The sequence below is a fragment of the Thamnophis sirtalis genome, unplaced genomic scaffold (assembly GCF_051295495.1).
Source record: "Thamnophis sirtalis isolate CommonGarterSnake01/CBP01778 unplaced genomic scaffold, rThaSir2_p1.2 scaffold_11, whole genome shotgun sequence".
Taxonomy (NCBI): Eukaryota; Metazoa; Chordata; class Lepidosauria; order Squamata; family Natricidae; genus Thamnophis; species Thamnophis sirtalis.
Window position 1 is genome coordinate 29,821,288 of NW_028261391.1, and position 23,446 is coordinate 29,844,733.

The 23,446-nt window shown below is 34.5% G+C and overlaps 2 protein-coding genes across 3 annotated transcripts in view; one reads left to right on the forward strand and one right to left on the reverse strand.

Moving 5' to 3' along the window:
• Positions 1 to 20,536, reverse strand: part of PLS1 (plastin 1) — a 50,164-nt gene extending 29,628 nt beyond the window's left edge. The window contains exons 1-2 of one of the 2 annotated variants that reach the window (XM_087725430.1): positions 20,440 to 20,536; positions 1,796 to 1,887 (exon numbers count right to left, since the gene is read on the reverse strand). In XM_087725430.1, the coding sequence (XP_087581556.1) occupies positions 1,796 to 1,865 (70 nt within the window). In that variant the 5' untranslated portion in view covers positions 1,866 to 1,887; positions 20,440 to 20,536. Of the gene's footprint in view, positions 1 to 1,795; positions 1,888 to 17,226; positions 17,383 to 20,439 lie in introns of those variants that run through there. The other variant, XM_014054839.2, reaches the window with a different exon arrangement.
• A 472-nt stretch (positions 20,537 to 21,008) lies between these two features.
• Positions 21,009 to 23,446, forward strand: part of ATR (ATR checkpoint kinase) — a 56,064-nt gene continuing 53,626 nt past the window's right edge. The window contains exons 1-2 of the mRNA XM_087725432.1: positions 21,009 to 21,096; positions 22,484 to 22,575. Coding sequence (XP_087581558.1) covers positions 21,038 to 21,096; positions 22,484 to 22,575 — 151 coding nt within the window. The 5' untranslated portion in view covers positions 21,009 to 21,037. The remainder of the gene's footprint in view (positions 21,097 to 22,483; positions 22,576 to 23,446) is intronic.

The window sequence follows — 23,446 nt, forward strand, 5'->3', positions numbered from 1 at the left end:
TATTGTACTGTTCTTAATTTTCTTTTCAAGGTATTTCAGGCAATTATAGTATGTTTAAGATTTTATTTTCATATTATCTTTTTATCATTTCCATTAGTTTATTGTATTGGCCAATTTAAAAATCATTATTTAAGTTGATATTTTTTCAAGTGCTTGTTAAATAAAAAATGCTAACAATGTAGCTATTGCATCCAAACTTACCCTTATTTAATATCTTTAGTAAAAGACAAGTTTAAGGTAATAAATTGGCCTACTAACCACTGCAATTTTGTCCTTGGAAAGAGAAAATTATCATCAATGTAGATAAAAAATTTATTACACATTTTGTTTGACAAAATTAGTCTTTCAATTCATATCTGGATATATCATTACAATTACTTCATGATTTTTTAAAGCTTCAATTACCTGCTTTATAAAATCATCATGTACCTCTAATGACTGATTTGGTAGTCTGCATCAGACCCAAGGAACATAGCACATTTCAACATGCCATTTCAAATAACACTTATGTTATTTTCAGTCCAATGGATCTCTGTGTAGTTAAGTTCCTTTCTGGTATATAACGTGTTATCTGTTCCTCTGAAATAAAGTTTACCTATTAAATCCAATGCTCCACCGGTGGGATTCGTCTTACTGTGTTATATAATCTTTTTTATATTATACTTGCCTTTATACCTCATGATTTCTAGCTCATCTTGTTTAACACAGATTTTGTGTATTAATGTAGAAGCATTCCATACAGTATAATTTGTTGGACTCCTTGTGTTCAATTTCTTTTCCGTTATATCTGTCTCATATTTATTTTTGCAAAACTAATTTTTATAAGATTTTACCTTGCTCCTTTATTCAGTCTATTATATGCCAATTCATTACTCACTAGTCATATTACAAGTCCCTATCAATGTAAAATCTTCTATCTCTCTTTATAACCATCCTCTGAAACTAGTGATAAGAAGATAATTACCTTATTTTTTGGAGCATAAGACGCACCCTTTTCCCTCAAAAGAAAGGGTGAAAATCTGGGTGCGTCTTATATACTGAATACAGCATTTTTGGGCTCCTGAAACACCGTCTCCTTTGCAAAAATGGCCATACATCGCCTTTAGGAGGCTTCCAGATGCTCCTGAGGCCTGAGATCGGCAAAAATGAGTGAAAAACAGGCAGTTTTTTGCTCGTTTTTGCCTCCCCCTCCCAGCACTCTATAAGCCTCCTAAAGGGCATGCATGTTCTTTTTTTTGAAAAAAAGGCCATTTTCACAAAAAACTGGCCATTTTTTGCTCATTTGTGCCCCGCCAGCCCCCAGTAACACTCTAAAAGTCTCCTAAAAGCTATGCATGCCCCCATTTTTGACAAAAAAGGCCCATTTTTGCACACAATGAGCCATTTTCAGGAGGTCTGCAAAGTGCAAAAACTTTTTTTTTTAATTTGCCTCTTCAAAATCTTGGTGCGTTTTATACTCCAATGCGCCTTATACTCCAAAAAATATGGTAGTTGAGTTTCCAAAGCCACATAGTATCATGAACAAACATAGAGTGAAACACAAATCTCAGATTGAACAGCAGTTGTTTGCAGAAAGAGAAGAATATTATTTATTTCACTAAAATATAGATTTCAGAGTATAGTGGAAAAACTTACCTCTAAAGAAAAACAAATGACTGAAGTGTTCCAGTTTCTTCATTAAACTAACAAAGAAATGACAGATTGCTTCTTTCATGACAATATGACTATTCTTATATATAATATAATATTATGTATGAAGGGTTAACTAAATCTTGGAAAACTTCAGCAAACTTACCTATTTTATTGAATGCTTCTTTTAGTTCTTCCAGTTCCTCTCGAGAAATTGTTGTTACATTATTTTCCATCTTGATTGCCAGTTTTTTATGACTATAAATAATCAATAAGACATATTTACAAAGTACAATAAGAAAAGACATATTTAATTAATTGAAATATTTTTGTGATTCATCAGAATTTATACTATTCTGACCATTAGGTATAAATTTCTGTTTTCTAAGTATAAGTTTCACATTATGCAAAAGTTACAGATTTTTGATTTTTTATTTCTTACCAAATACAGTTATATCAATAACAATTGGGTTTATTAAATTATGCTGACAGAGATTCTGCTTTCACCTGCATCAAAAGGGAAATATTCAGTAGCATCAGTGCAGCTTCATAATGACTAGAAATTATGGGATTGCAGCCTAATATTTGTGGGCTGAAGCCCAATGCAGGAAGCTAAAGGGAATAACATTATGTACTGTATTTTTTGCATCCCAACAATAGTGAATAACTCTCCTATCTGCCATATCCTGCTGCTGACCTTTTCTGGAAAGGAATTGTCTCTGCGGACAAGGGAGGTTGAATCCCCCCATCCGACCCTTGAAAGGGTGAGAATTGACAATAGGGGGGAGGGCAAGGTTCAGCCTGCTGATAAAGAGTTGGCAAAATCTTGCGCTTGTCCCTAGATTTGACCAAGAGGGGCTCTAGGTGGTCCACAAATAAGCGGTCCAACGAGAAGGGGCAGATGTTAGTCTATGCTTCTGACTGGCATTTGCTTGCCACTGCTGAAGCCAGAGGAAATGCATAGTTGCCACCAAAGAGGAAGAGAGAAGAAGAGAGGAAGGGGAAGTAGAGAAGAATGACAGAAGGTAGAAAGGAGGTAGGGAGGAAGAGGAAAGAAGGATAAGAAAGTGATGGACAGGGTAATATGGTGTATGGAGAGCAGAGGAGCCAATAATTGCTTTTTGGGAGTTGATGGTAAGACAAATTGATGTTAATATTTAATAATATAAAATTATGTTGGTTATGTAACAGTATACATGTGGTTATGTGTTATGAAAATGAAAAAAATAAAAAACTTTAATTAAAAAAAAAGCAATAGATGATGGCTCAAGGTCAGTGGTCCCAGTCAGACCTGAGCCACAACATAAATTGGCTGGAACTTCAGGCAGTCCATCTGGCCTTTGTTCACTTCCAGGACAGTGTGTCCAACAAACACATTTTGGTCCTCACAGACAATACAGCCACAAAGGCCATATCAACCATCGGGGGGGGGGGGGGGACCTCTCTCCCAGTTCCTCATGCAGTAGGCCAAGCAACTGGGTCTCTGGGCAGAGACACATCTACTATCCATAAGGGTGGAACATATATTATAATTGTCAAAAGGTCGCAATCCAATAAAGATTCAATAAATAAAACAATAAATTGGATATGTGAAATGGATATTTGTTTCTGTTCTTTGGATTAAAATTATCTCTTGTTACAAACTACATGTTATGTGTGCTATAAATACATTTGGAGGGGAGGAAATATTAGTATATCCAGTGAGCCAAGAACAAAAATTACATCAAATAACAACAATAATAAAATATTAAATACATTATAACACAGAATTTTCAGCTTAACTATTTAGCTGTCGTACTTATTTTCATAGTAATATCACCTACTGCAAATGAACACATTTTTTGATATAACTATCAGTGACTTCAAAGTATTGTATAGCATTGTAAGTCCATGTAGTAATTTCAGAAGGTTTAATGTATATAAGAGAGTTGCGAATATTAGCATTCCACTGCTAGTAATATCTCCCACTTGTATATATATTTGAATTGATTTGAATACTAGTAACATGGTGGCAGATTCACAAATATTAGTTTAGTTTACTCATGGTTGAATAGGCTAGCCTGGTATACAAACCATAAAATATACTTTAAGATGGCACAATCTCTATAGTTTTGCTATATCAGGCCCATAGGCATCCATTCTGAAATTATAATACAAAAATCAAGATAAAATTACTATTCCTTTGTTCAGTGGTGGGATTTATTTATTTTTTTTACTACCGGTTCTGTGGCATGGCTTGATGGGTGTGACATGGCTTGGGGGATGGCTTGGTGGCGTGGCAGGGGAAGGATACTGTAAAATCTCCATTCCCTCCCCACTCCAGAGAAGGTTACTGCAAAATCCACATTTCCTTATAATCAACTGGGATTCGGGAGGCAGAGAATAGATGGGGGAGGAGCCAGTCAGAGGTGGTATTTACCGGTTCTCCAAACTACTCCAGAACTGGTCAGAACCTGCTGAATACCACTTCTGCCTTTGTTGCTTACTTTAATTTGTCAGCATATATTACAATTTACAATATTTAATATAGTATAATTTTTATTTAAGCTATTATATTTTAAGTTAATCATGTAGATTTTAAACTCTTTCTCCACACCCAAACCACTGTGTCAAAATGAGCTTCTTTCTACTATAGCTTGAAGGTTAAAGAAGTAGAGAATGGTAATGTTCCCTTCAGTTTGACTCTGGTCGTTTCACCCTTAATATCAGAAAACATCTTATTTCTGTCATAAACAATAATTATTCCAAAATTTTAAATGTAAGTATAGCCTATAAAATATTAATTGCATTTGTGTAACACTTTTTTTAGAAGGTCAGAGTACATTTTTCTCATCCCTTTTTTTCTGCTTAATCCTCTTAACTATCCTCTTAAAAGTCAAATAGTTAATTAGTTAAAATCTTCTAGTGGACCTCCCAACAGACCTCAAGATGTTCTACTGTAATGAGATCCACTTCCACAAAGGAAGTGAAGTAGATCTGTACAAGAGAGAACCTTTCTATTTACCAGGCTTTTTAGTTGGCTTTTAATTAGTTTTTAATTTGTATTAATGCATTAGTTATTTTGCAATTTGTATTAATGCAATGATTTATATTGGTTTAGGTTTTGAAATACTGTTACTGCTACCTTCTGTATATTATACTTTCATTTTGCATTTTGTGTTATATTATTGTATATATACAGTATAGGAATTTGACAGCCAGAGACTCTGACTAGCCCATGGTATTCCAATGAGCTCCAGAGCTTTGGGGGTATCTACAGTAATGGCCAACATTCTAACAATTATTATGATATATGAGAGATTCCTGCCCACAGACCCATCTTGTTTTTCTTTCCACATCTGATGAATTACCATCAAATAAAAATGAAACCTCAAAATTTATTTTTTTAATATGGATTTTCTCAGACATCTATCAGTACAACAGCAGCTATGGAACAGCACAATTTATCTAGTCAAACATTCTCCCAGAATAAACACCCCACAAAGCAGTAACACAGATCACCATGTCCTGGTCAAATACCTGCTAACAATTTTTATAGCATTCCAGCTGTCACAAAAAGTTACTGAGAGTACCTCTTTCTCTTTTTTTTTATGTTGCCCTCCCACTCCCCAATTAAAAATCCATATGCCCAGATCAGGGTCAGTTCCACTGTGCAGAGCCAAGGGAGATTCCATTATTTTTCCTTAACTATTGAGAAAGGACAATATTTTTTTAAAAAAAAGATAAGTTCCTAAATCAGTGCCATTCTGCAGGTTTGCTCTTATTGTAGATGATGCTTTGTGGGGGTAGAAAAAGAAGAATGACCCACTGTCAGCTGTTAGGTTAATTTCAAAGAATCCTGTGCTGTTTTGAGCTAAAACTAATCCCACCTAGGCTACCAGATGACTGGAATTCTGATCACACCCACTGTGTCATAGGCAAAGAACAGAATTTATCAGTGCTCACATTGTATCATTGTAAACATAACATTTTTCACTGGAAAAAATTGGCATGACTATTAAATTGGTATTAATGGTCCTGTTTGCATGTCAGAAATGACTGAGCAATCCCTTCCCCCAGTCAATTCATTACCTTGTACCTTGTTACAACAAATAATACGGATTACCGGGTGTGTTTGGGATTATATCTAACTTCCTCTGGATTAATTGGCTAGGTTTTAGAGTCTGTGTATCACATTTCCCTCCCCATGACCCAGTTAAATATATCATGCAAACAGAGGAAATAAGTCAAATAAAACATAGGTAGAAAATTTACTTATTCCTAAATGTAAATATCACTAATTTTATTTAAGTACAAGATTAAAATACAGGCACTCATTTCACCTATAGTTAATAAAACTCATTTGCTTTCATTTCATTTTAAAAATGCAAGATATTTTTCTGGATTTCTGGGTGACAGCTTCATGAAACTAAAATACAGAAAATAAAAACACTCCATTTAGATATAATCGCTTCCTTTGTTTTTACCTATATTTTGTAAATCTGATTATTCAGTCACTTTCACAATCCAACTGTTTGAATTTTACTGCTCTTTAATCTAACTAATTAGAAGTCCACAAATAATCAAACTATCCAATTATTGTGCTTCTAACTCCACGTAGCATGTATCTGATGACATAGACTGGCCTATAAAAGCATATACCATAAACAAATTGTTAAGGCATGCTAAATTTCTTTTTTGGTTTTGATGCAATAAACTATCATTTTAGAAAATGTTAAGAGCCACAGTGGTTCAGTGGTTACAATGCAATTCTAGGATAACTCTACCCACTGCCAGGAGTTTGATCCTGATTAGTTCAAGATTGACTCATTTTTCCATACTTTCGAGGTCAGTAAAATGAGGAGCCAGATTGTTCAGAGCAATATGCTGACTATATAAACGGGCTAGAGAGTGCTGTAAAACATTATGAAATCGTATGTAAGTGCTATTGCTAAAATGATAAAGCAATATGTGTGTGTATGTGTGTGTGTTTCCTTTATCTACACCTTAACGACCTTGATTGATTTTGAAAAGTAGCATCAGATATAATCAAGTCTTGGTTAAGATCACTAGATATCATAACTAATAAACATTATTACTTGAAATACTGAGTCCTTATTTGGACTGATGGTTACTGTCCAGCTTTCTGTGCTGATTTTTACAATATCAGAAACTTATGTATAAAATTTGGTCTGGCTTACGATGCTGCTGTGATTTACCAGTTACCTGCGTTGTTAATTTGGCTAAAGTATAAAATGGAGCATGTGTGACCAGCAGAACTGGCATTAAAAGTGGATTATATGAAAATAAAAGTATTAATGAATAGTAATGTTTTGGAGAAACTTTAAAAGAAAAACACTGGTTGAATTTGGAAGTTGAATTATTTCAGGTCCAGTATTAGCTGTCATGTCATCCAAATTGCATGTTTTATTATCTTATTCATTTTCACAACTGCTAAACAGTGTTTAGAAATGGTTCGTTTTTCAACTACAGGCAATTCCTTACTACCTTACCATCCATCTTTTGAACCTATCAACTGTCCTAATAAATCACTGGGAGAAGGGATTGATTGGATGTGTGGCTGTATCATGATTGGTACCAATCAGCACCAATCTACCAATCATGATGCAACCACATATCCAATCAATCCACTTACTGAAAAAAGCCAGCACTCCACACACACACCCCACCCCACCAAGATTTATAGAAAGATGGCAGTTCTCTGGCCATGCTTTAAGCCAAAAACATCAGCCTGAGGATGGCGAGTGAGACCTCGCCGAAACATACATACATACATACATATGTGTGTGTGTGTGTGTGTGTGTGTGTATATACATATACATATACATATACATATACATATACATACATACATACATACATATATATATATATATATATATATGTGCGTATGTACACACACACACACACACACACACACACACATATATATATATATATATATATATATATATATATATATATATATATATTTATATATATATATTTATATATATATATATAACAATTAGTAAAGCAAGCTTAGGTCAAAACTAAGCAAGTTATATTATATATTATACTCTTGCATGAAAGGAAAAGTGCACATGTTATGATTATGAACATAGCATTAAGCATTATCAGGCTTTCCTTGGTTGGATATAGAAATCTTGATACATAGATTTCAATAGCAAAATATTCCTTAATCAGTATTGATTACATAACTGCATAATATGCTTTTTTCACTTCTTTTGAAGAAAAGTCAGTTTAAATTTCTACGAATAATGTACACAGAAAAAAATATTTACAATTTTTCCTTGATTTTAGTTGTATCAATTACTCGTACTTTTGCTATGGTAGTTGTAGGCTGCCCTGAGTGCTGGAAAAAAAAGTTGGAGTAAAAACTGTTCATTCCATTTAAAATAATACTCTAGCCATACAAAAATAATATACCAAGAATAATGTTTTTTCCAACATTCACGTAACCACAAAATTTAAAGAATGATTTAACTGGTCAGAGTTTTACTCCATCAGTAAAAATTAACATTTCATTTCATAGTGAACTAGAAACTTTTAATCATCAACAAACACCATTTAGTCTTAAAATAAGTGGAGCTAATTGGTTACTATAATGACTCTCCAGAAGCTAATAAAATTGTAATTAATACAAATCTGCAAATTCTATTAGCAAGCAAATTTTGTATCCTCAAATGATGAAAGTTAGTGATAATTTGAAGGCTTATTTATATTATTTAAAAAATTCAAAGGCTTCCTTTCCTAATATTAATTATAAATGAATATATCCTTCAGTCAATTTGTTAATTTTGGCAAAACTCTATATGGCTGAAAAGATTATTAGATTAGATTACTAAAATCATGTATAGCAATCAAAACAGGGTTTTCCATCAACAAAATAATGTAATTTTCGTACTTCAGGGTTTTCACATTTTTTTCCTTTTTTAAACTTTGATTGCCATTTGTGTAAGAAATTTTCCTTTTGAAGGAGAGAAGGCATAAGACTGACATAACAATTAGCCAATCACCTACAGACATCTGCCAAAACAAAAGAACTGGTTACTCCTGAAGTTAATTCAACATAACATTGTTCATGCCTGTGTGACAAGGGATTAATGAATTTCACAGTACAGTACACTCAAGGTATGCATCTCTAAAGCGGCATTAAGTCCATATGAAGCTCATTGTCAAAAGCCAAGAATAAATTAAAATGGAAATTTTAAATACTAGCTTTCATATACTGATACTGACTTTTAACTTGGTTAGACAATTACAAATCAAACATGAACTTATAATTCTTACATACCTAGAGTTCTTTTAGGTTTTTCTAAAAAAATCTTTTTAGAATTTTTGCATAACAAAGTTATATTATACCATTCTGATGAATAAAATATAATATAATAGAACAGAATAGAATAGAGTAGAATAGAATTCTTTATTGGACAAGTTTGATTGGACACACAAGGAATTTGTCTTTAGTGCATATGATCTCAGTGTACATAAAAGAAAGGGTTACATAAAGGGAGCATGACTTGAAAATGCAAAAGCAACATTCACTGCTTTTTAAATTTATATCATAAATGAAATAAACCAACATGCAATAACCACATGTACAAAAGTAATTGCCTTTTTAAATGCAGTATTGAATTGTACAACTTTTAGCTTCAAAACTGTAACTATATATGTTCTAATTGGTGACCAATCTCTCACACCATGTATGAATTTTCACTAATTGCTTCATAATCAATGGCTTTAGCCCAACAATACTTCAGATCCTGCCACAGTGTTCCTATGGAATATAAGTCTGCAATGAGAACTTGGCTATTTCAAAATACTGAATATGTTGCAATACTGTTACAATCTGGCAGGCACCAATTTATTTTTTTTAAGAAGCTTCTCTCTCTCTCTTTTTCTTTTCTTGTGTTAAGAATTTCTGTTTAAAGAATATCTTTTGGGGTATTTCTTCAAACACTCCAAAAGATGAACAGCAATAGGAGAGACTCATAGAATTATATTTCTCCCACAAAGAAAAAAGTAATGTGTGGTTCAAACCACAGGAAATTTTTATCCAGGATAGATTTAACTGCATTTTTTTATTCATAAGATTTCTAGACTGGTTTAATCTTAGAGGACTTTTCCATGCTCTAGGGCTAGCAAACATAATTGAATAGCAAAGCCAAGTAAGGCAATGAACAAATACACTTTAAGTACACTTAATTTATGATAATTCTTACAATGTTACAGAATAAACATTTTACTCATAGCAACGTCATATCAGCTTCTTCTGGATGGATGACAAATGTGCACACCACCTAATTCTTCAGACATTCACTGTGATACAAAGGTCAAAGATAGTGCTAAGGATGGGACTTATAAATCACACAAAAAAAATAGCATTATATTATATGGAGTAATTTAGGAATTCAGGGGCGTCTGTTATTATTTTTTAAATCTTTATAAATGGTTTTAAGAGAAAGGCTAATCATTCTACATTTCCAAAGAAAATATCTGAAGTTTCTAGCAACCAGTCACCCATTCCTAACCATTTACAGCTAAAACATTTTTAAAGAATGCCACATTCAACAGTTTTGCTATCACTAAATGTTGCACATTTTGTTGTAAAGTGGGGGCTGTTCTCTTCCGAAAAGGATATGCAATTCCCCTGCTAGCTTAAAAGAGAAAGAGAACAGCAGAAACTGTACACCCAGCACTCTTGGGAATGTGGGCCTCATGTTTCTTTTTCTCTCTTGACCTACTTTGAGAGAGAAAGACAGTAGAAGCATTGACTGGCTGTGATCAAAATCTGTCACAGAAAATGTATAGAGAGATCATGGTGGGGAAGAAAAAGTGATAGATACACAGGGGGAGGAGAAAAGAACATCTGTGACTCTTAACAGAGCCTGAAGCTACCAGCATGCTTGTAAATGAAAGCTATTAGGAAAATTACAGGCTTACACTTCTAAACCACATGATTCTGATGAAGAATGCATTTGGCAGCAAAATGCTAGGAACTCTGGTAAAGTCATGAGGATAAAGAGAAAAAATTACTAATGACAGGGAAGAGCGTGTAAAGGAAATCCAGAAAGAGGTTGTCTTATGCATATAAATTACTACAGTGGGGCTAACTAAGAATATGAACTGAATGGCAGTGAGCCAGATTTTGAAACATTTTAAAGGATTTAATTAGTCAGCAAGTTCCTATAATTATACCAATGTTAGCAATCTAGAAACTTCCCAAATGTGCTATCCGCATCCTTCATCCACCTTACACAGTTTTCATTTTTGCTATATTAGAAGCAAAGATGAACTCCATTTCTCAAACTCCTTTGTTCAGAACAAAAATTGCTGTAGCATTCTGGCTAACACAAAAGCATATTGTTATTCTAGCTATTTTAAAATTGAAAACTATGCACTGTCATATCCAGAACTCAACTTAATTAGACAAAACTTGGTTACACTGATTTACACGTAACCCGGTAAGTAGTCTGAGCCATAGTAGATTGAGGTAGCATTCCAGTGGCATATGACTTTAAGAGTGATTGCTCTATTAGGAGCCGCAAGTAGCTGTTGGGATACATGAACAGATAGGTGAGAGATACCATAGCAACTCCTGAGTGATCCCTTCTCTGAAGCTATGTCTTTCAGGGGGTGAGGAGGCTCTTCATTGAGTGACAGTATTAAATATGATTCAACCAGCAGTCTGAAATATTTCTGTAGGTAAAGTAGAGGTATCAAAAACTATCCATTGCCTTAAGGATCAAAATATATCAGAACAATTTTGCTAACTGGAATCCAGAACCTTGTGCTTCCTGAATATCTTATACAGAAATGTATAGCCCAAAACTTCATGATTTGGCCCTGAGACCTTTTCCTTCATCTCTGTAAGCGAACCATCTGTATTGACCTGGTTCATATCATGCTAAATGGACTGGAATCACATGCTATGCCATTACAAAATAGCGTAACATATGAGATCAGTAATAGAGTATTCGTTCTCAAGAGGAAGATGTTCTTATGATGCTACATTTCAATACATACTGTACATGCCAGAAGTAACTTCCTTTGAATTAAATAGGACTTATGAATAAATACGTATGAAACCGTGCTGATAGTTTTTTTTTAAGAATCTGTAGTCCTCCTTTTTTCTCAGAGATTTAGGGTTTTCTGGGAAAATCAATTTAAATTCATATTAAACATTAAATGAAGTTGATTATGCGTAAGGGTAACATGACATAACGGCTATAAAATAAGCAAAGACCACAGAAAATAATGTTCATGTAAGTAGTCCTTTTGTTGTAAAAGACTGCCAATGAAATTCTAGAGTGAAGGCTTTTATGGATCAAAACTATCCAGACAAGTTAATACTTGAACAATTTAACAAATAATGTAATTCATAATTTTTTAAAAAATGAACTATTTTTATGGTAAAAGAAGTTGGAGGCAAGCAGAAATGGCAAATGTAGGTGCCCAAAAATGTCTGAAACCTAGTAAATATTTGAAAACAAAAAATATCATATATAGAAATGAAAAGAGAAGCCCGCAAAGGGTGCATCAAATGGTGATAGTGTCATAAGGAAAAGGACAGTTGAGTATGAACTAAGGTTAAGGAAGAAGGCTGAGCATAAAAGGGACTCCTTTAGATAAATTCAAAATAAAAGGAAAGGAATGTGTATACCAGCTGCTCAGTTAAGATGACAAAATGCTAATATATAACAAACAAAACTCAGAGCCACTTAACTCCTACATTGATCCAGTCTTAAACAATCAATTTTTCTACCAGGAAAATGTGAACAGCAGAACTGAGAAGGACTGAAGTTTGAGATGGATAAAAATGTAGTTGCAGAACATGTTGCTTCTTTGAATAATTTAAATTGCCAAAATCAGAGGAACCCACTCCCAGGATAATAAAGATACTTGCTTATAGTCCAGCTAAATGAACTCTTATGTATTATTTTTGAGAAATTTTGGAGAACTGGCAGAATGGTGATCACAGGAAAGATAGTGTACTATTGTCTTCACTTTCAAAATGTGGGTAAAGGAAGGTGTAGCAAACTACATACCAATCAACAAACATCAAAAGATTCTGGATCATAAAGTGTTCAGACTTCAAAAACCTTAACAACAATATGGTAAATCATCAGAAGTCAGCATGGATTTATTATTCTAGCAAGGTTTGTTCTTCTCATTTTTCGTTTAAGTTATTTAATAATTTGTGGGAATGCTACAGGCATATCTTGACTTTAGTAAAACATTTGATCTTTTAAAGCTAGGTAGTTATGTATGCTGGATGCATAACAATTAGTAGATATATACATGATTAAAATCATAGAAGCTCATCAATAATTCCTTATCAATCTGGAGATAAGAGACAAACTGAGGTGCTATGAGGAGCAGCTCTAAGTCCTCTATTGTATAATACTTTGATTAATGACTTGGATAGATGGATAGAAGGAAGTCTTATCAAATGTATGGTTGAAAAAAAACAATAGAAAACCTAATACTAGAAATAAAATTCAAAATTATTTTGATAAACTAAAGAAATAAGTTGAAAGTATTAGAATAAAATTTAAGAAAGATAAGTGAATGTTCTTCACTTAGGAAACAAAAACCAATCAAAGTATAAAATGGAGCATGTGTGTTCCTGGCTTAATAATGGTACCTATGTAAAAAAAGAAAGATTGAAACAGTAGCTGTATACAAATAGAACATGAAATCAGCAATGCCAATGTTCTGAGTAAAAAAAAAAGGCAATACTGTTTTAGAAACATTAACAGGAGTATAATTTTCACATCACAGGAATAATTGTTTCAATTTATTCTGCTTTCATCATGATTCATGCAGCCCTTATCTATTGTATATGGTTCCGGTCATGACTACAGAAATTGAAAGAGTTTCAGAGAAGGGTAATGAGGATGATCAGGGGAACAGATCAAGAGCCTATGAAGAGATATAGGAAGAGTTGTTTATATTTAGCCTTAAAAAAAGATGACTGGGCTGGAATATGATCGCATTCTTCAAATATCTTAAAAGATGTCAAATAGAAGAAGGTCAAGGCATGTCAATTGATTTTTTTAATAACTGTTGTAAAACTGTTATAATTACAAGAGCAGTTTGACATGGAGCCAATTATTTGAGAAATGATGGGCTCTTCTTCACAGAATGTGCCTAGTCAGTCACTATTCGTGAATGCTTGAATTTCAATTTCTGCATTGAGCAATGCCCAAAATGATACCTTGCAACTCTCTTATTCTTAGGAATTTATGTGAAAACATTCAAAGCTCATTTCAGAGAAGATTCCTTCACTAAATGTTAAGAGGCAAGATATTAGTTTGGGTTTTATAATAATTAACTTACAAAATATTTCCTGATTATTTCACTCCTTTCAGCCCTTGCAAAAACTTTCCAGAAGGTTAATTGAACCCTCCTAAACAAAGTGGCAAAATAGGAAAAAGAGAGACATAATCAAAAAATCAGGCAAGGTTTTGTTCATCTTTGTTCTCTTTACCATGTCTCATTCTACATTCTTAATGAGAAAACTCCAAATGCAGTTTTTATGCAGAAGTAGATGGATACATCTTTATAACTGGCTGTGTAAATTATTGCATATTTTTCATTTGAGAACTTTATGAAATATATTTAGCATCTAAAACTTGTTGCTATAAACAGCAGTCCCAGTGCCAAATATGTCCTTGAAGATCCAAATCATTCTAAAACAAAGAAATTGTCAGAATTTAAAGTCACCTAATTTTATTTCATTTTTGCAGGGTCCAAAGGAATCAGGATTAAAGTTTATTCTAAGTAGATAAGAGAAAGCAGTGTGATCAAAGGTTAGTGGCCTAAAATCATTTAGGAGGCCACTTACATTACCCTATATGGATTCTAATGCAAGTGATAACACTGATTATTTAGAATGTTACAGTACCCACATGGCAGATATATCCACACAAAGACACATTTACTATACTTTTACATTTACTATACTTTTACATTTTTTGCAGGTTGCTTCTGGCCCATATCATTGAATTAACTAATACTGCATTATTGAACACAAGCTCAGAAGCTCTCTCATGTTTGGCCTTTGTCTTCCTAAGTTTCTTGCCTGAAACATTTGATTGACACATAACATTATTAGGAAAAAGGCTAAGACTTAAGATGTGCTTCTTATATACAACTTGGGAGCAAGGTACTGAATAGATTTCCTGTCCTTTTGTAGACTTGTATAATTACTAAAATCAAGTGGGTTCTGACACATGGTCACGTAGTTTCGAAGCTATGTAAGTCAGGGGTTCCTATGCCCACTTATAAATATAGATTTTATTTAAAGTTTTTCAAAAAACATAATACATACTAATAAAAAGCAAAAGAAATAAAAAAGCTATGCAAAAAAGTCTATAAGAGATTTCTAGTCAAACATGAAAATAGTTTTTTTCCCCTAATCAAAGAGGTTAGTTTAACCATCTTTGCATCTTTCCATCTCTTTACCAGTTATTCTTCCATTATGGTTAGTGTTAAGCCTTTCTCCTTTAGACCATATAATTGTCTTGCTATGATTATCATGTATAAAAACAAAGTTCTATGACTTTTTTCTAGTTGCTTATTTGTTAGTCCCAAAAGAAAGCTTTCTGATTCTAATTGTACATTAACCTTTAAAATCTTCTGGATTTCTGGATATGCATTTGTATCCATTTTTTAAAAATTTTTTAGATGCCCACTAAACTTGATAAAATGTGATGCCTCATCCTTCACCCTATTCTCTAGGATGTTCTCACTCTTGAATATTGAGTCTTCCCCCTCTATGTTTTTAAATATCTAATGAACTAATTCTTCATTCAAGACTTCCTGGGGTGAATATTATGCATGAAAGTTTTTATATTTCATTTCTTTCCTCCTTTTTAATCAGTATGTTTTACGTTGTTTTAAGTTACTCATTTTGTCATTGTATTTTAATACTATTTATTTTAATTTGTAAAGCTCACATTTCAACAAGTATTATATTTTGCCTTTAATGTAATTGATGCTTACTGAGACATTCTGTCCGAAAGCTCACAGTGATATCATCACACAATATAAAATTTTACAGAAGATGAAAAAAAAGATATAAAGATGGGTGGGAGATATTTTCCCTTCAAAAATACAAATTAAAAGTTACAGGCATCTTAAAAGGAGGCACTACTTATTGCTTTATTTTTTCATATGTATAAAAGCACATCTATATAATATTGTTTTTTATTGAAATTGTGTGTGTGTATGTGTCTGTGTGTGTGTGTTATAAAAATTGCAGGACAATACAAATAAAAATAAATAATTCATACTAAAAATCTCTGATCAGAATGAAGAACAAATTTGCTCTAAAAGCAGTTTTGAATTCAAGAGTGAGAAAGAGAAAAGTAATCAAGAATTTCAGAGAGGCAGAAAATTATTAACTATGTTGTTAATATAAAACAGGAGCCTTTATTACATTATTACATTCCCATGGTAGGATACATGTTCACATTCCAACTTCAATACATAAACCAAATTCAATGCAATCCTATAATATAAAACTCAAATTGTTTTGATATTCAACAGCATTTGGAGTCACAATGTCATATCAAAAATATTTGCAACAATATCTTAGCAAATTCTAGAAATAGATACATATTTAATCTCTTTAGAAAACAATAGGGGGATTTTGAGTTCCTAGGCTGTATTAGGATTATATTACTACATGAATTTTTTATTCTCCTCCATTGCCGTCTATTATAATTAGCAAGAAAGATCCTAAAGTTATACATAAAAAGTAAAACTAATATGATGTTTCATAGTTTAGGGTTGTCCCAAATCTTTCATATACCACTGATACACCTCTGATCTTTAAAACAAGGCAAGAAGGAATAAATTGGAATTTACTTATGTATGCATATTTTATGGTTTACTGTGAATGAAGAGATGGCTGCCATTTTCAGCAGCAATTCTAAAGACTTATCAAAAATAACTTCTCAATTTATAGGAGTTATGTATTTCTGAGTTCTATTTATTTAGAACTGATTGTTCATCCATCTTGTTTCAAGGGAAGTGCTAAAATATAGCCTTTATTTCAATCCTGAACAGTTTCCTTCATAAGAAATATGTTTACTGACAGAAATACAACTTGTTTTCATACTCAAAATAGCATTTTATCATTCTACCTTTGAAAAGGAAAAGACACCTTTCATGCTTTTCCTATTTAGCCTATCCAAACCTTATACAATTGAAACCCTATAAGACTAAGAGTAACGACACAGTAAATTGCTGTTGTGAGATTGAGATTCTTGGAAAACACACCTTGTGCTGGAAGAAATAGTTATGAACGGCAGACTTGCCGTTGTATTTGTATTTGAACCTTGTATTTAATCCAAGGTTCACTTATTTTAAAGGGCCTGTGGGTGTGAGAGTTAAGAACTCTAAAGTAAAACTCACGCAAGTAGCAGGACAAAGCCTACAAAACGATTAAAGCCCTCTAAAAACAAACCGTCCATTTGATGAACAGCCTTTCTTATAAGTAAAATGAAATTTAAACATCGGTGCTACTCGCCCTACAGCCCCTGTTGAAAAGGTACCTGTCATACATCAACGATCCGGACTTACCTGCCTGCCGCAGCCACTTCGTAGCTAGATTTCGTCGCAGATCCACTTTCTGAACGAAGCCTTGGAAAGTACTACCGTATACAGGAGAACACCTGCGGGCAGTGCCGCTCCCTCCCTCGTATCGCTGTTGACTGACAGCTATAGAAATCAGTCTCCTCGTCTTCCCAGCAGTAGGAGGCGGGTTTATAACAAACACATCGCCGTTACAAAGGGCTCGGGAGGAGAGCTGCTAGGGATCAAATTTCAGCCGCAATTATCCTCATGAAAACGAAACTAATTAAATTGCATGGGTGTTCTGAGCTGGTGACGGGTCGGATGAGTTTCCGACGGGTGGTTTTTACCTGGTTCATTTATTGCGCAAAAAATAATGCGATTTAAAAAGTTTTACAGAGATCGAGACTCCCTGTTTTAGAACACCTTTCCCCAGCTCGATAACCCCAAGGTACTGGAGCATTACAATTCCTACAATCTCCAACAGTTATAGACAGTTGCTGTCGTGGTTGGGGATTTGGAATCTGCGCTCCTTCAGTCTAATTGAGTAGATCTTAAGGGAATGTGGTTAGAATGGGAGCTGAGTTGACTAAAATAATTCCTTGTACAAATTCACTCTGGTTCAGTTAAAAAAAAAAGTTGCGTTCACATTTCATTACACCTTATAGTTTGGGTTTGGTTTGGTTGCATGAATCCAATTGTAGGAAGTTATCACCCAGCCCACTCCCAGAAAAATGAAATATCCTAGGAAATATTAAAAAGGCAGAATATTTCTCTGGATGTGAAAAGGAAGAAACATGTTTTAAAAGACAGAATAGCTCCCTGTAGCTTCCTGTCCATCCCCACTTTGTCAATGGGCCATTAAGAAGGCCAAGCGAGTCCACTTTACATAATAAAGAGTTCTCCCCTTCAGCTCCAGGGGATGGGATTAAGGCATGATAATATTGGTCCTTTACCCAACTCACCACATGGCATCTGAGAACTCAACCAAACCTGGATTCAAAACGCAGCTTAGAGAGTTGCCCCTGCATGGCCCCATGGGAGTCTGACAACCAATCAGAATACAAGCTGAAGATCAAAGGACAGAGAGGGCATAAAACCAGGGACTCAGCATCTCAGCCCTTCCTTCTCCTTTCTCCACCAACATTGAGGCATGTGATCAACTTTTCTGTTCAGGACTCAAGCCATGTGGTCCTGTCCACTATTAAACCATCTTTCCAAGCAGCCTCTGTGTCTCCAGTATCTTTTTCCCCACTTGGAGCTGAACCCAAAAGGACATTTATTTCAACACAACCATTATAAATTTGTAAACTTTGTATTGTAACTATGTGCAAAATTGTGATTCATTCATTTACACAATGAGTAAACAAATGAGCATGATGTGAATTAAGCCCATAAAATTTACTGATATGTAAATAATTTTTATTGGAATCTATTAAATCATTTTCTTAATATTACGTTCTTAGATGGGAATTTCTGGAAGGTGGTTTCAAATTTCAATTTGCAATAATTAGAAATGGTAATTCTCAAATGCATTTCTCAAATGTGGTCCGACACCTGGAAAAATATGCCATCCTCCAGGGAAAGATTGAAGGCAAACAAGGTCCAGGCAGAAGAACATAATGGCTTTAAAATCTAAGGGACTGGTTTGGACAAAACTCAGTAGCACTTTTTCCTGTGGCTGTTGATAAAAATAGGATCACCGACATCTGATCACTGATATGGCACAGGAAGAAGTAGTTCTCAAAGCTCAAACAATGAGAATAATGTCCAATAACGCTCTGTGCTTGACTAAAGTACTATGTTGAACTAAGATAAAGTAGCAGTACAAGCAATCTCATTAAAAACACTGGCTTAAATTTGTTGTGGCAACAATAATTCAGATGGTTGGTTTCATCCCACTTGACCATTAAAGGCTCTCAGCTAACTTTGCAATCTCAGATTTTGATGAGTTCTGGAGATAATAACAGTAATAATTGATTAAATTTATGTCATACCCAATTAAAAATGACTGTGAGATGGAAGTTCAGCCACAGGGGTCCCTATCGATAATGGTAAGTGCTTGCTCTTGGTCCTGTATAAAACATTATCCACTACAAAAGAAGTCTGCATTCACTTGCAGTCATGACACGAGGTAAGGCAATTTGCTCCAACTGAATGCTCTTCAAATATGTTTGACTACAATGCCCATAATTCATTTTATTCACAATCCACCTTCAATCCTGCAACTGCTAAAGTGTTGGGACCTTATCTTATTATCTAATTCTTAGCCTATTCCTTTTGTTAAATATTTAGAACAAATTTAGAATAATGTTAAGGGTTGGACAGACTTTCTAATGTATTTTCAGCCATGGAGGTTCACTGGATAAACCTATCTTACAGGGTGGTTTTTGGGGGGGGAAATAGAAGAAGGGGCAGTATTTTGAGTTCCTAATGAAACAATTATTTAATAAATAAAGCTTGAGATATCAATGGATGAAAAAACACGTTAACCTAAGCAAAAAATGTATACTTGTCATGATACACCAAAGAGCCAAATCATATCTAAGATAAAGATAAATTTCTGTGAACTGTGTGATTAAATTCATGTCTTAAGCTGCATACGTTTCTCATGCAAATATAGCCAATTACTGAAGCTGATTTGCAAGTACTAAATGTGTAAGATGGATGCATTAGAATCACACACTATTATTGCAAAATTTTTGACATTTTGATGCATACAAATCCTTTCCAGCCTTTCTTCGTAAGGAATAACCTGATATTGAAGTAGTTTAGAGGTAGTTCTCAACTTACAACAGTTCATTTAGTCACCATTCAAAACTACAATAGCACTGAAAAAAGTGACTTAATCATTTTTCCCACTTATGTCTGTTGCAGCATCCCCATGGTCACCTGATTTACATTTGGATGCTTGACAACATGTATACATTTATAATGGTTGTGATATCCATCAGTCATGTGGGTTCCCTTTTTGTGACCTTCTGAGAAGCAAAGACAAAGGGGAAACCAGATTCACTTAACAACCATGTTTCTAATTTAAGAACTGCAGTGATTCACATAAATGGGGCAAGAAAAGTCATTAAGTGGGTCAAATCTCACCTAACAATTTTTTCACTTAACAACATAAATTTTGGGCTCCCTCCTTTCTAAACATGCTTTGTGGGGGAACAGCAGACAAGAAGCATAACCTAGTCAATTGCTAATTCAGTCATAGCTCCTTACCAGTATTCTCAGCACTTGAGCACACTAGTCTTTTCAGTTTTGATATTTTTAAAGACAATCCTGTCTCTCCAGACGTTTAGTGCGCATACTGAATTTTGTTAGTAGAACTGTATGCAACCCTTCTGTGTACTGTGATATGATTAGCCTGCTAGGAAACAGCGCGGGTTTGAAGTAATCGAAAGTCGATTGCAGTGACGTATTTCTGCATTGGACACATATGACAATCGTATAGAGAGACAACTTTGGAAAAAAAAGCTACTGCATCACTCGGGCAAACTTACAAAACATAAAACATATAATAATTAGGAAATAAACTCCGCCGAGTTCAGCGCAGGACGCAGGTAGAATTGAAGTTTCAAAAATCAAACGCTGTTGTTAACAATATGGCATATGCAAATTATCTAATATGAAGTTCTCCGGGGGAAGTAATCAATCTACACGAAGGGCTATGCGGTAATTGTGGAAGAAACACGAATCTCCTTTGTGGGAAATTTGGCTCAAACGAGCCACCGTCCTTGAGTTTCCTGTCGGCTACGAAAAGGGGTGGAGACAGCAAAGGGTCGAAACGGAGCTGGCGGGAGACTCGGGAGAGTCAAGGATGGCTGACCAGGGGCTCGAAATGACTTCCATGATCCCAGCCCTCCGGGAACTGGGCAGGTCTGTCAGGCTGAAAGTCAAAAGTACTTCACTCTTTTGCTGCTTGCCTTCAGGCTCTTTCTGAATCTCTGTATTTACTATATGTAACCAAGTTTTCTTCCCAAGAGCTTGTTTCATCATTAGTTGTCTTATCTGGGTCTGTTGAACTGCAATTCAGAGACTGGCAAAAGTGAGGAGGTGAACAATTCTGCAACAGAATTCTAAATCCAAAAAACAGTTGCTATTATTTTTTCCTAGCCCAGAAAAACTTTAAAATTAGCACATTTTATTGTGTTAATCTTTTAATTAATTGCAATTGAATATTAATTACTATACCTTTTGTTTGCTTTTACTACACAATAGTTATGCTTTACAGCATATGTACACTCTTATCTCACGTCCTTATTTTATTTTCCTTAAAATGTTGCACTACCCACCTTTCTGGGAATTTAGTACATTGGAGGACCCTGATGAAACTTTAGAAAGAGTGCAGAGAAGAGGAACAAAGCTTATTAGGGGACTGGAGGCTAAAACATAGGAAAAACGGTTGTGGGAATTGGGTATATCTAGTTTAATGAAAAGAAGGATTAGGGGTGAATATGATAGCAGTGTTCCAATATCTAAGATGCTGCCACATAAAAGATGAGATCAAGCTATTTTCCAAAGCATTAGAAGGCAGGGCATAAAGCAGTGGATAGAAACTATACAAGGAGAGAAATGACCTAGAACTAAGGAGAAATTTTCTGACAGTTAACAATCAGTGGAGCAACTTGCCTCCAGAGGTTGTGATGCTCCAACACTGGATGTTTTTAAGAAGAGATCGGACAACCATTTGTTTGAAACGATATAGGATTTCCTGCTCCAGTAGGGGGTTGGATGAGAATAAAGCACTATTCTCATTTGAGGGGCTCATATACACAGGGAGAGGCCAGAAAAAAAGTGAAATGCACAATCTAATGAATACACTAACAATTCTAATTGCATGTAAGTACTCATTCACAAAATCACTAATAATAGAAGCATACTTCACATTGGTAGCTTGGTTCCATCTCTTATTGGATAATATGCTTTTGATATGTTTCACAAGCTACTTAAGACATTGATACCCTGAACAAATTGCTGTCAACTGAAAATTCATTTTCTAAAAATAGAACTTATTTTCCTTAGAGACTGAGCAAAATTATATAGTGCTTGAAATTCATTATTTTTATAACTGCAATGTTTTAAATAGTTCATATTGTACCTTTTATTTGTTTACAACAGTATACAGTAGTGAGTGTGTGTTAATTATATACATCACTATTATTCTGGTCTGTGACAATAATAAATATTAGATTTGATTTTACGCATTTCAGTATAAGAGGTAGCTTTTTTGATAACATAACTTTTAAATGCATCTTTATTTCAGTGCTACACCTGAAGAATATAATACCGTAGTACAGAAGCCAAGACAAATACTCTGCCAGTTCATTGATCGAATTCTTGTGGATGTAGATGTTGGTGAGTAAAATTAGTAAATGGTCTAGATTCAAACTATATGTGATTTCTGCTACATGGTATTCCAACCCTAAAACATGACCATGGACAAAATCTCTAACGCTATACGGTCTTATTACTCACTCATATCACAGAGGGAGAGAACTAGATAAAAATATTCTTTGTTGTAAAATGAAATATTAACTTTCACCTTAATGAAAATAATTCTTAGATAGGAATTGATTAAAATGTAATTAAGTCATTTTTGGTTAGTCTAGTTATGCTTTGTTGGGTCATTGTAGTTTGAAATAAGCACTCCTTACAGATAGTTATCACTTAATGACCATTCTTTCAGTGGCTGTTTGAAATTACCATGGTATTGCACAAAGGGATTTATGACTCTTGCCTAGAATTACATGGTCACACGATTGCAATCTGGGCACTTCACAACCTACTTGCACTTATGATTGGTTACAAAGCACCCTGTGATCATGTGATTTCCATTTGCAATCTTCCTGATCAGTTTTCCTAGAAACTGATTGAGGGGGCTGGCAAAGTAGACCACAAGCCATTGCTGCCTGCCTAGAGGACTCCTCCTAGTCTGGGGAGTGACTCAAAAAGGTCTGTCCTGAAATCCACACAGGATTTTGGCATGGAGAGTTTGCAGCATAGGGCCCTAGAGAAAAGAGCCCCCTTTAGAGCAAAAGGGTTGCCTGTCAAGGGGATTCAACCCCAGAGGGATTCAGCTCTGTGTGGGACTGAGTCCTTTCAGCAGAAAACTCTTTTGCTCTAGCCCAGTGGTAGTCAACCTGGTCTTGTGGGCGTTCCAGTTTTCATGGTAGGGGGTAGGGGTTTTGTCCGATACTGAAGCACTTTCCTTTTTTAAATTTAATTG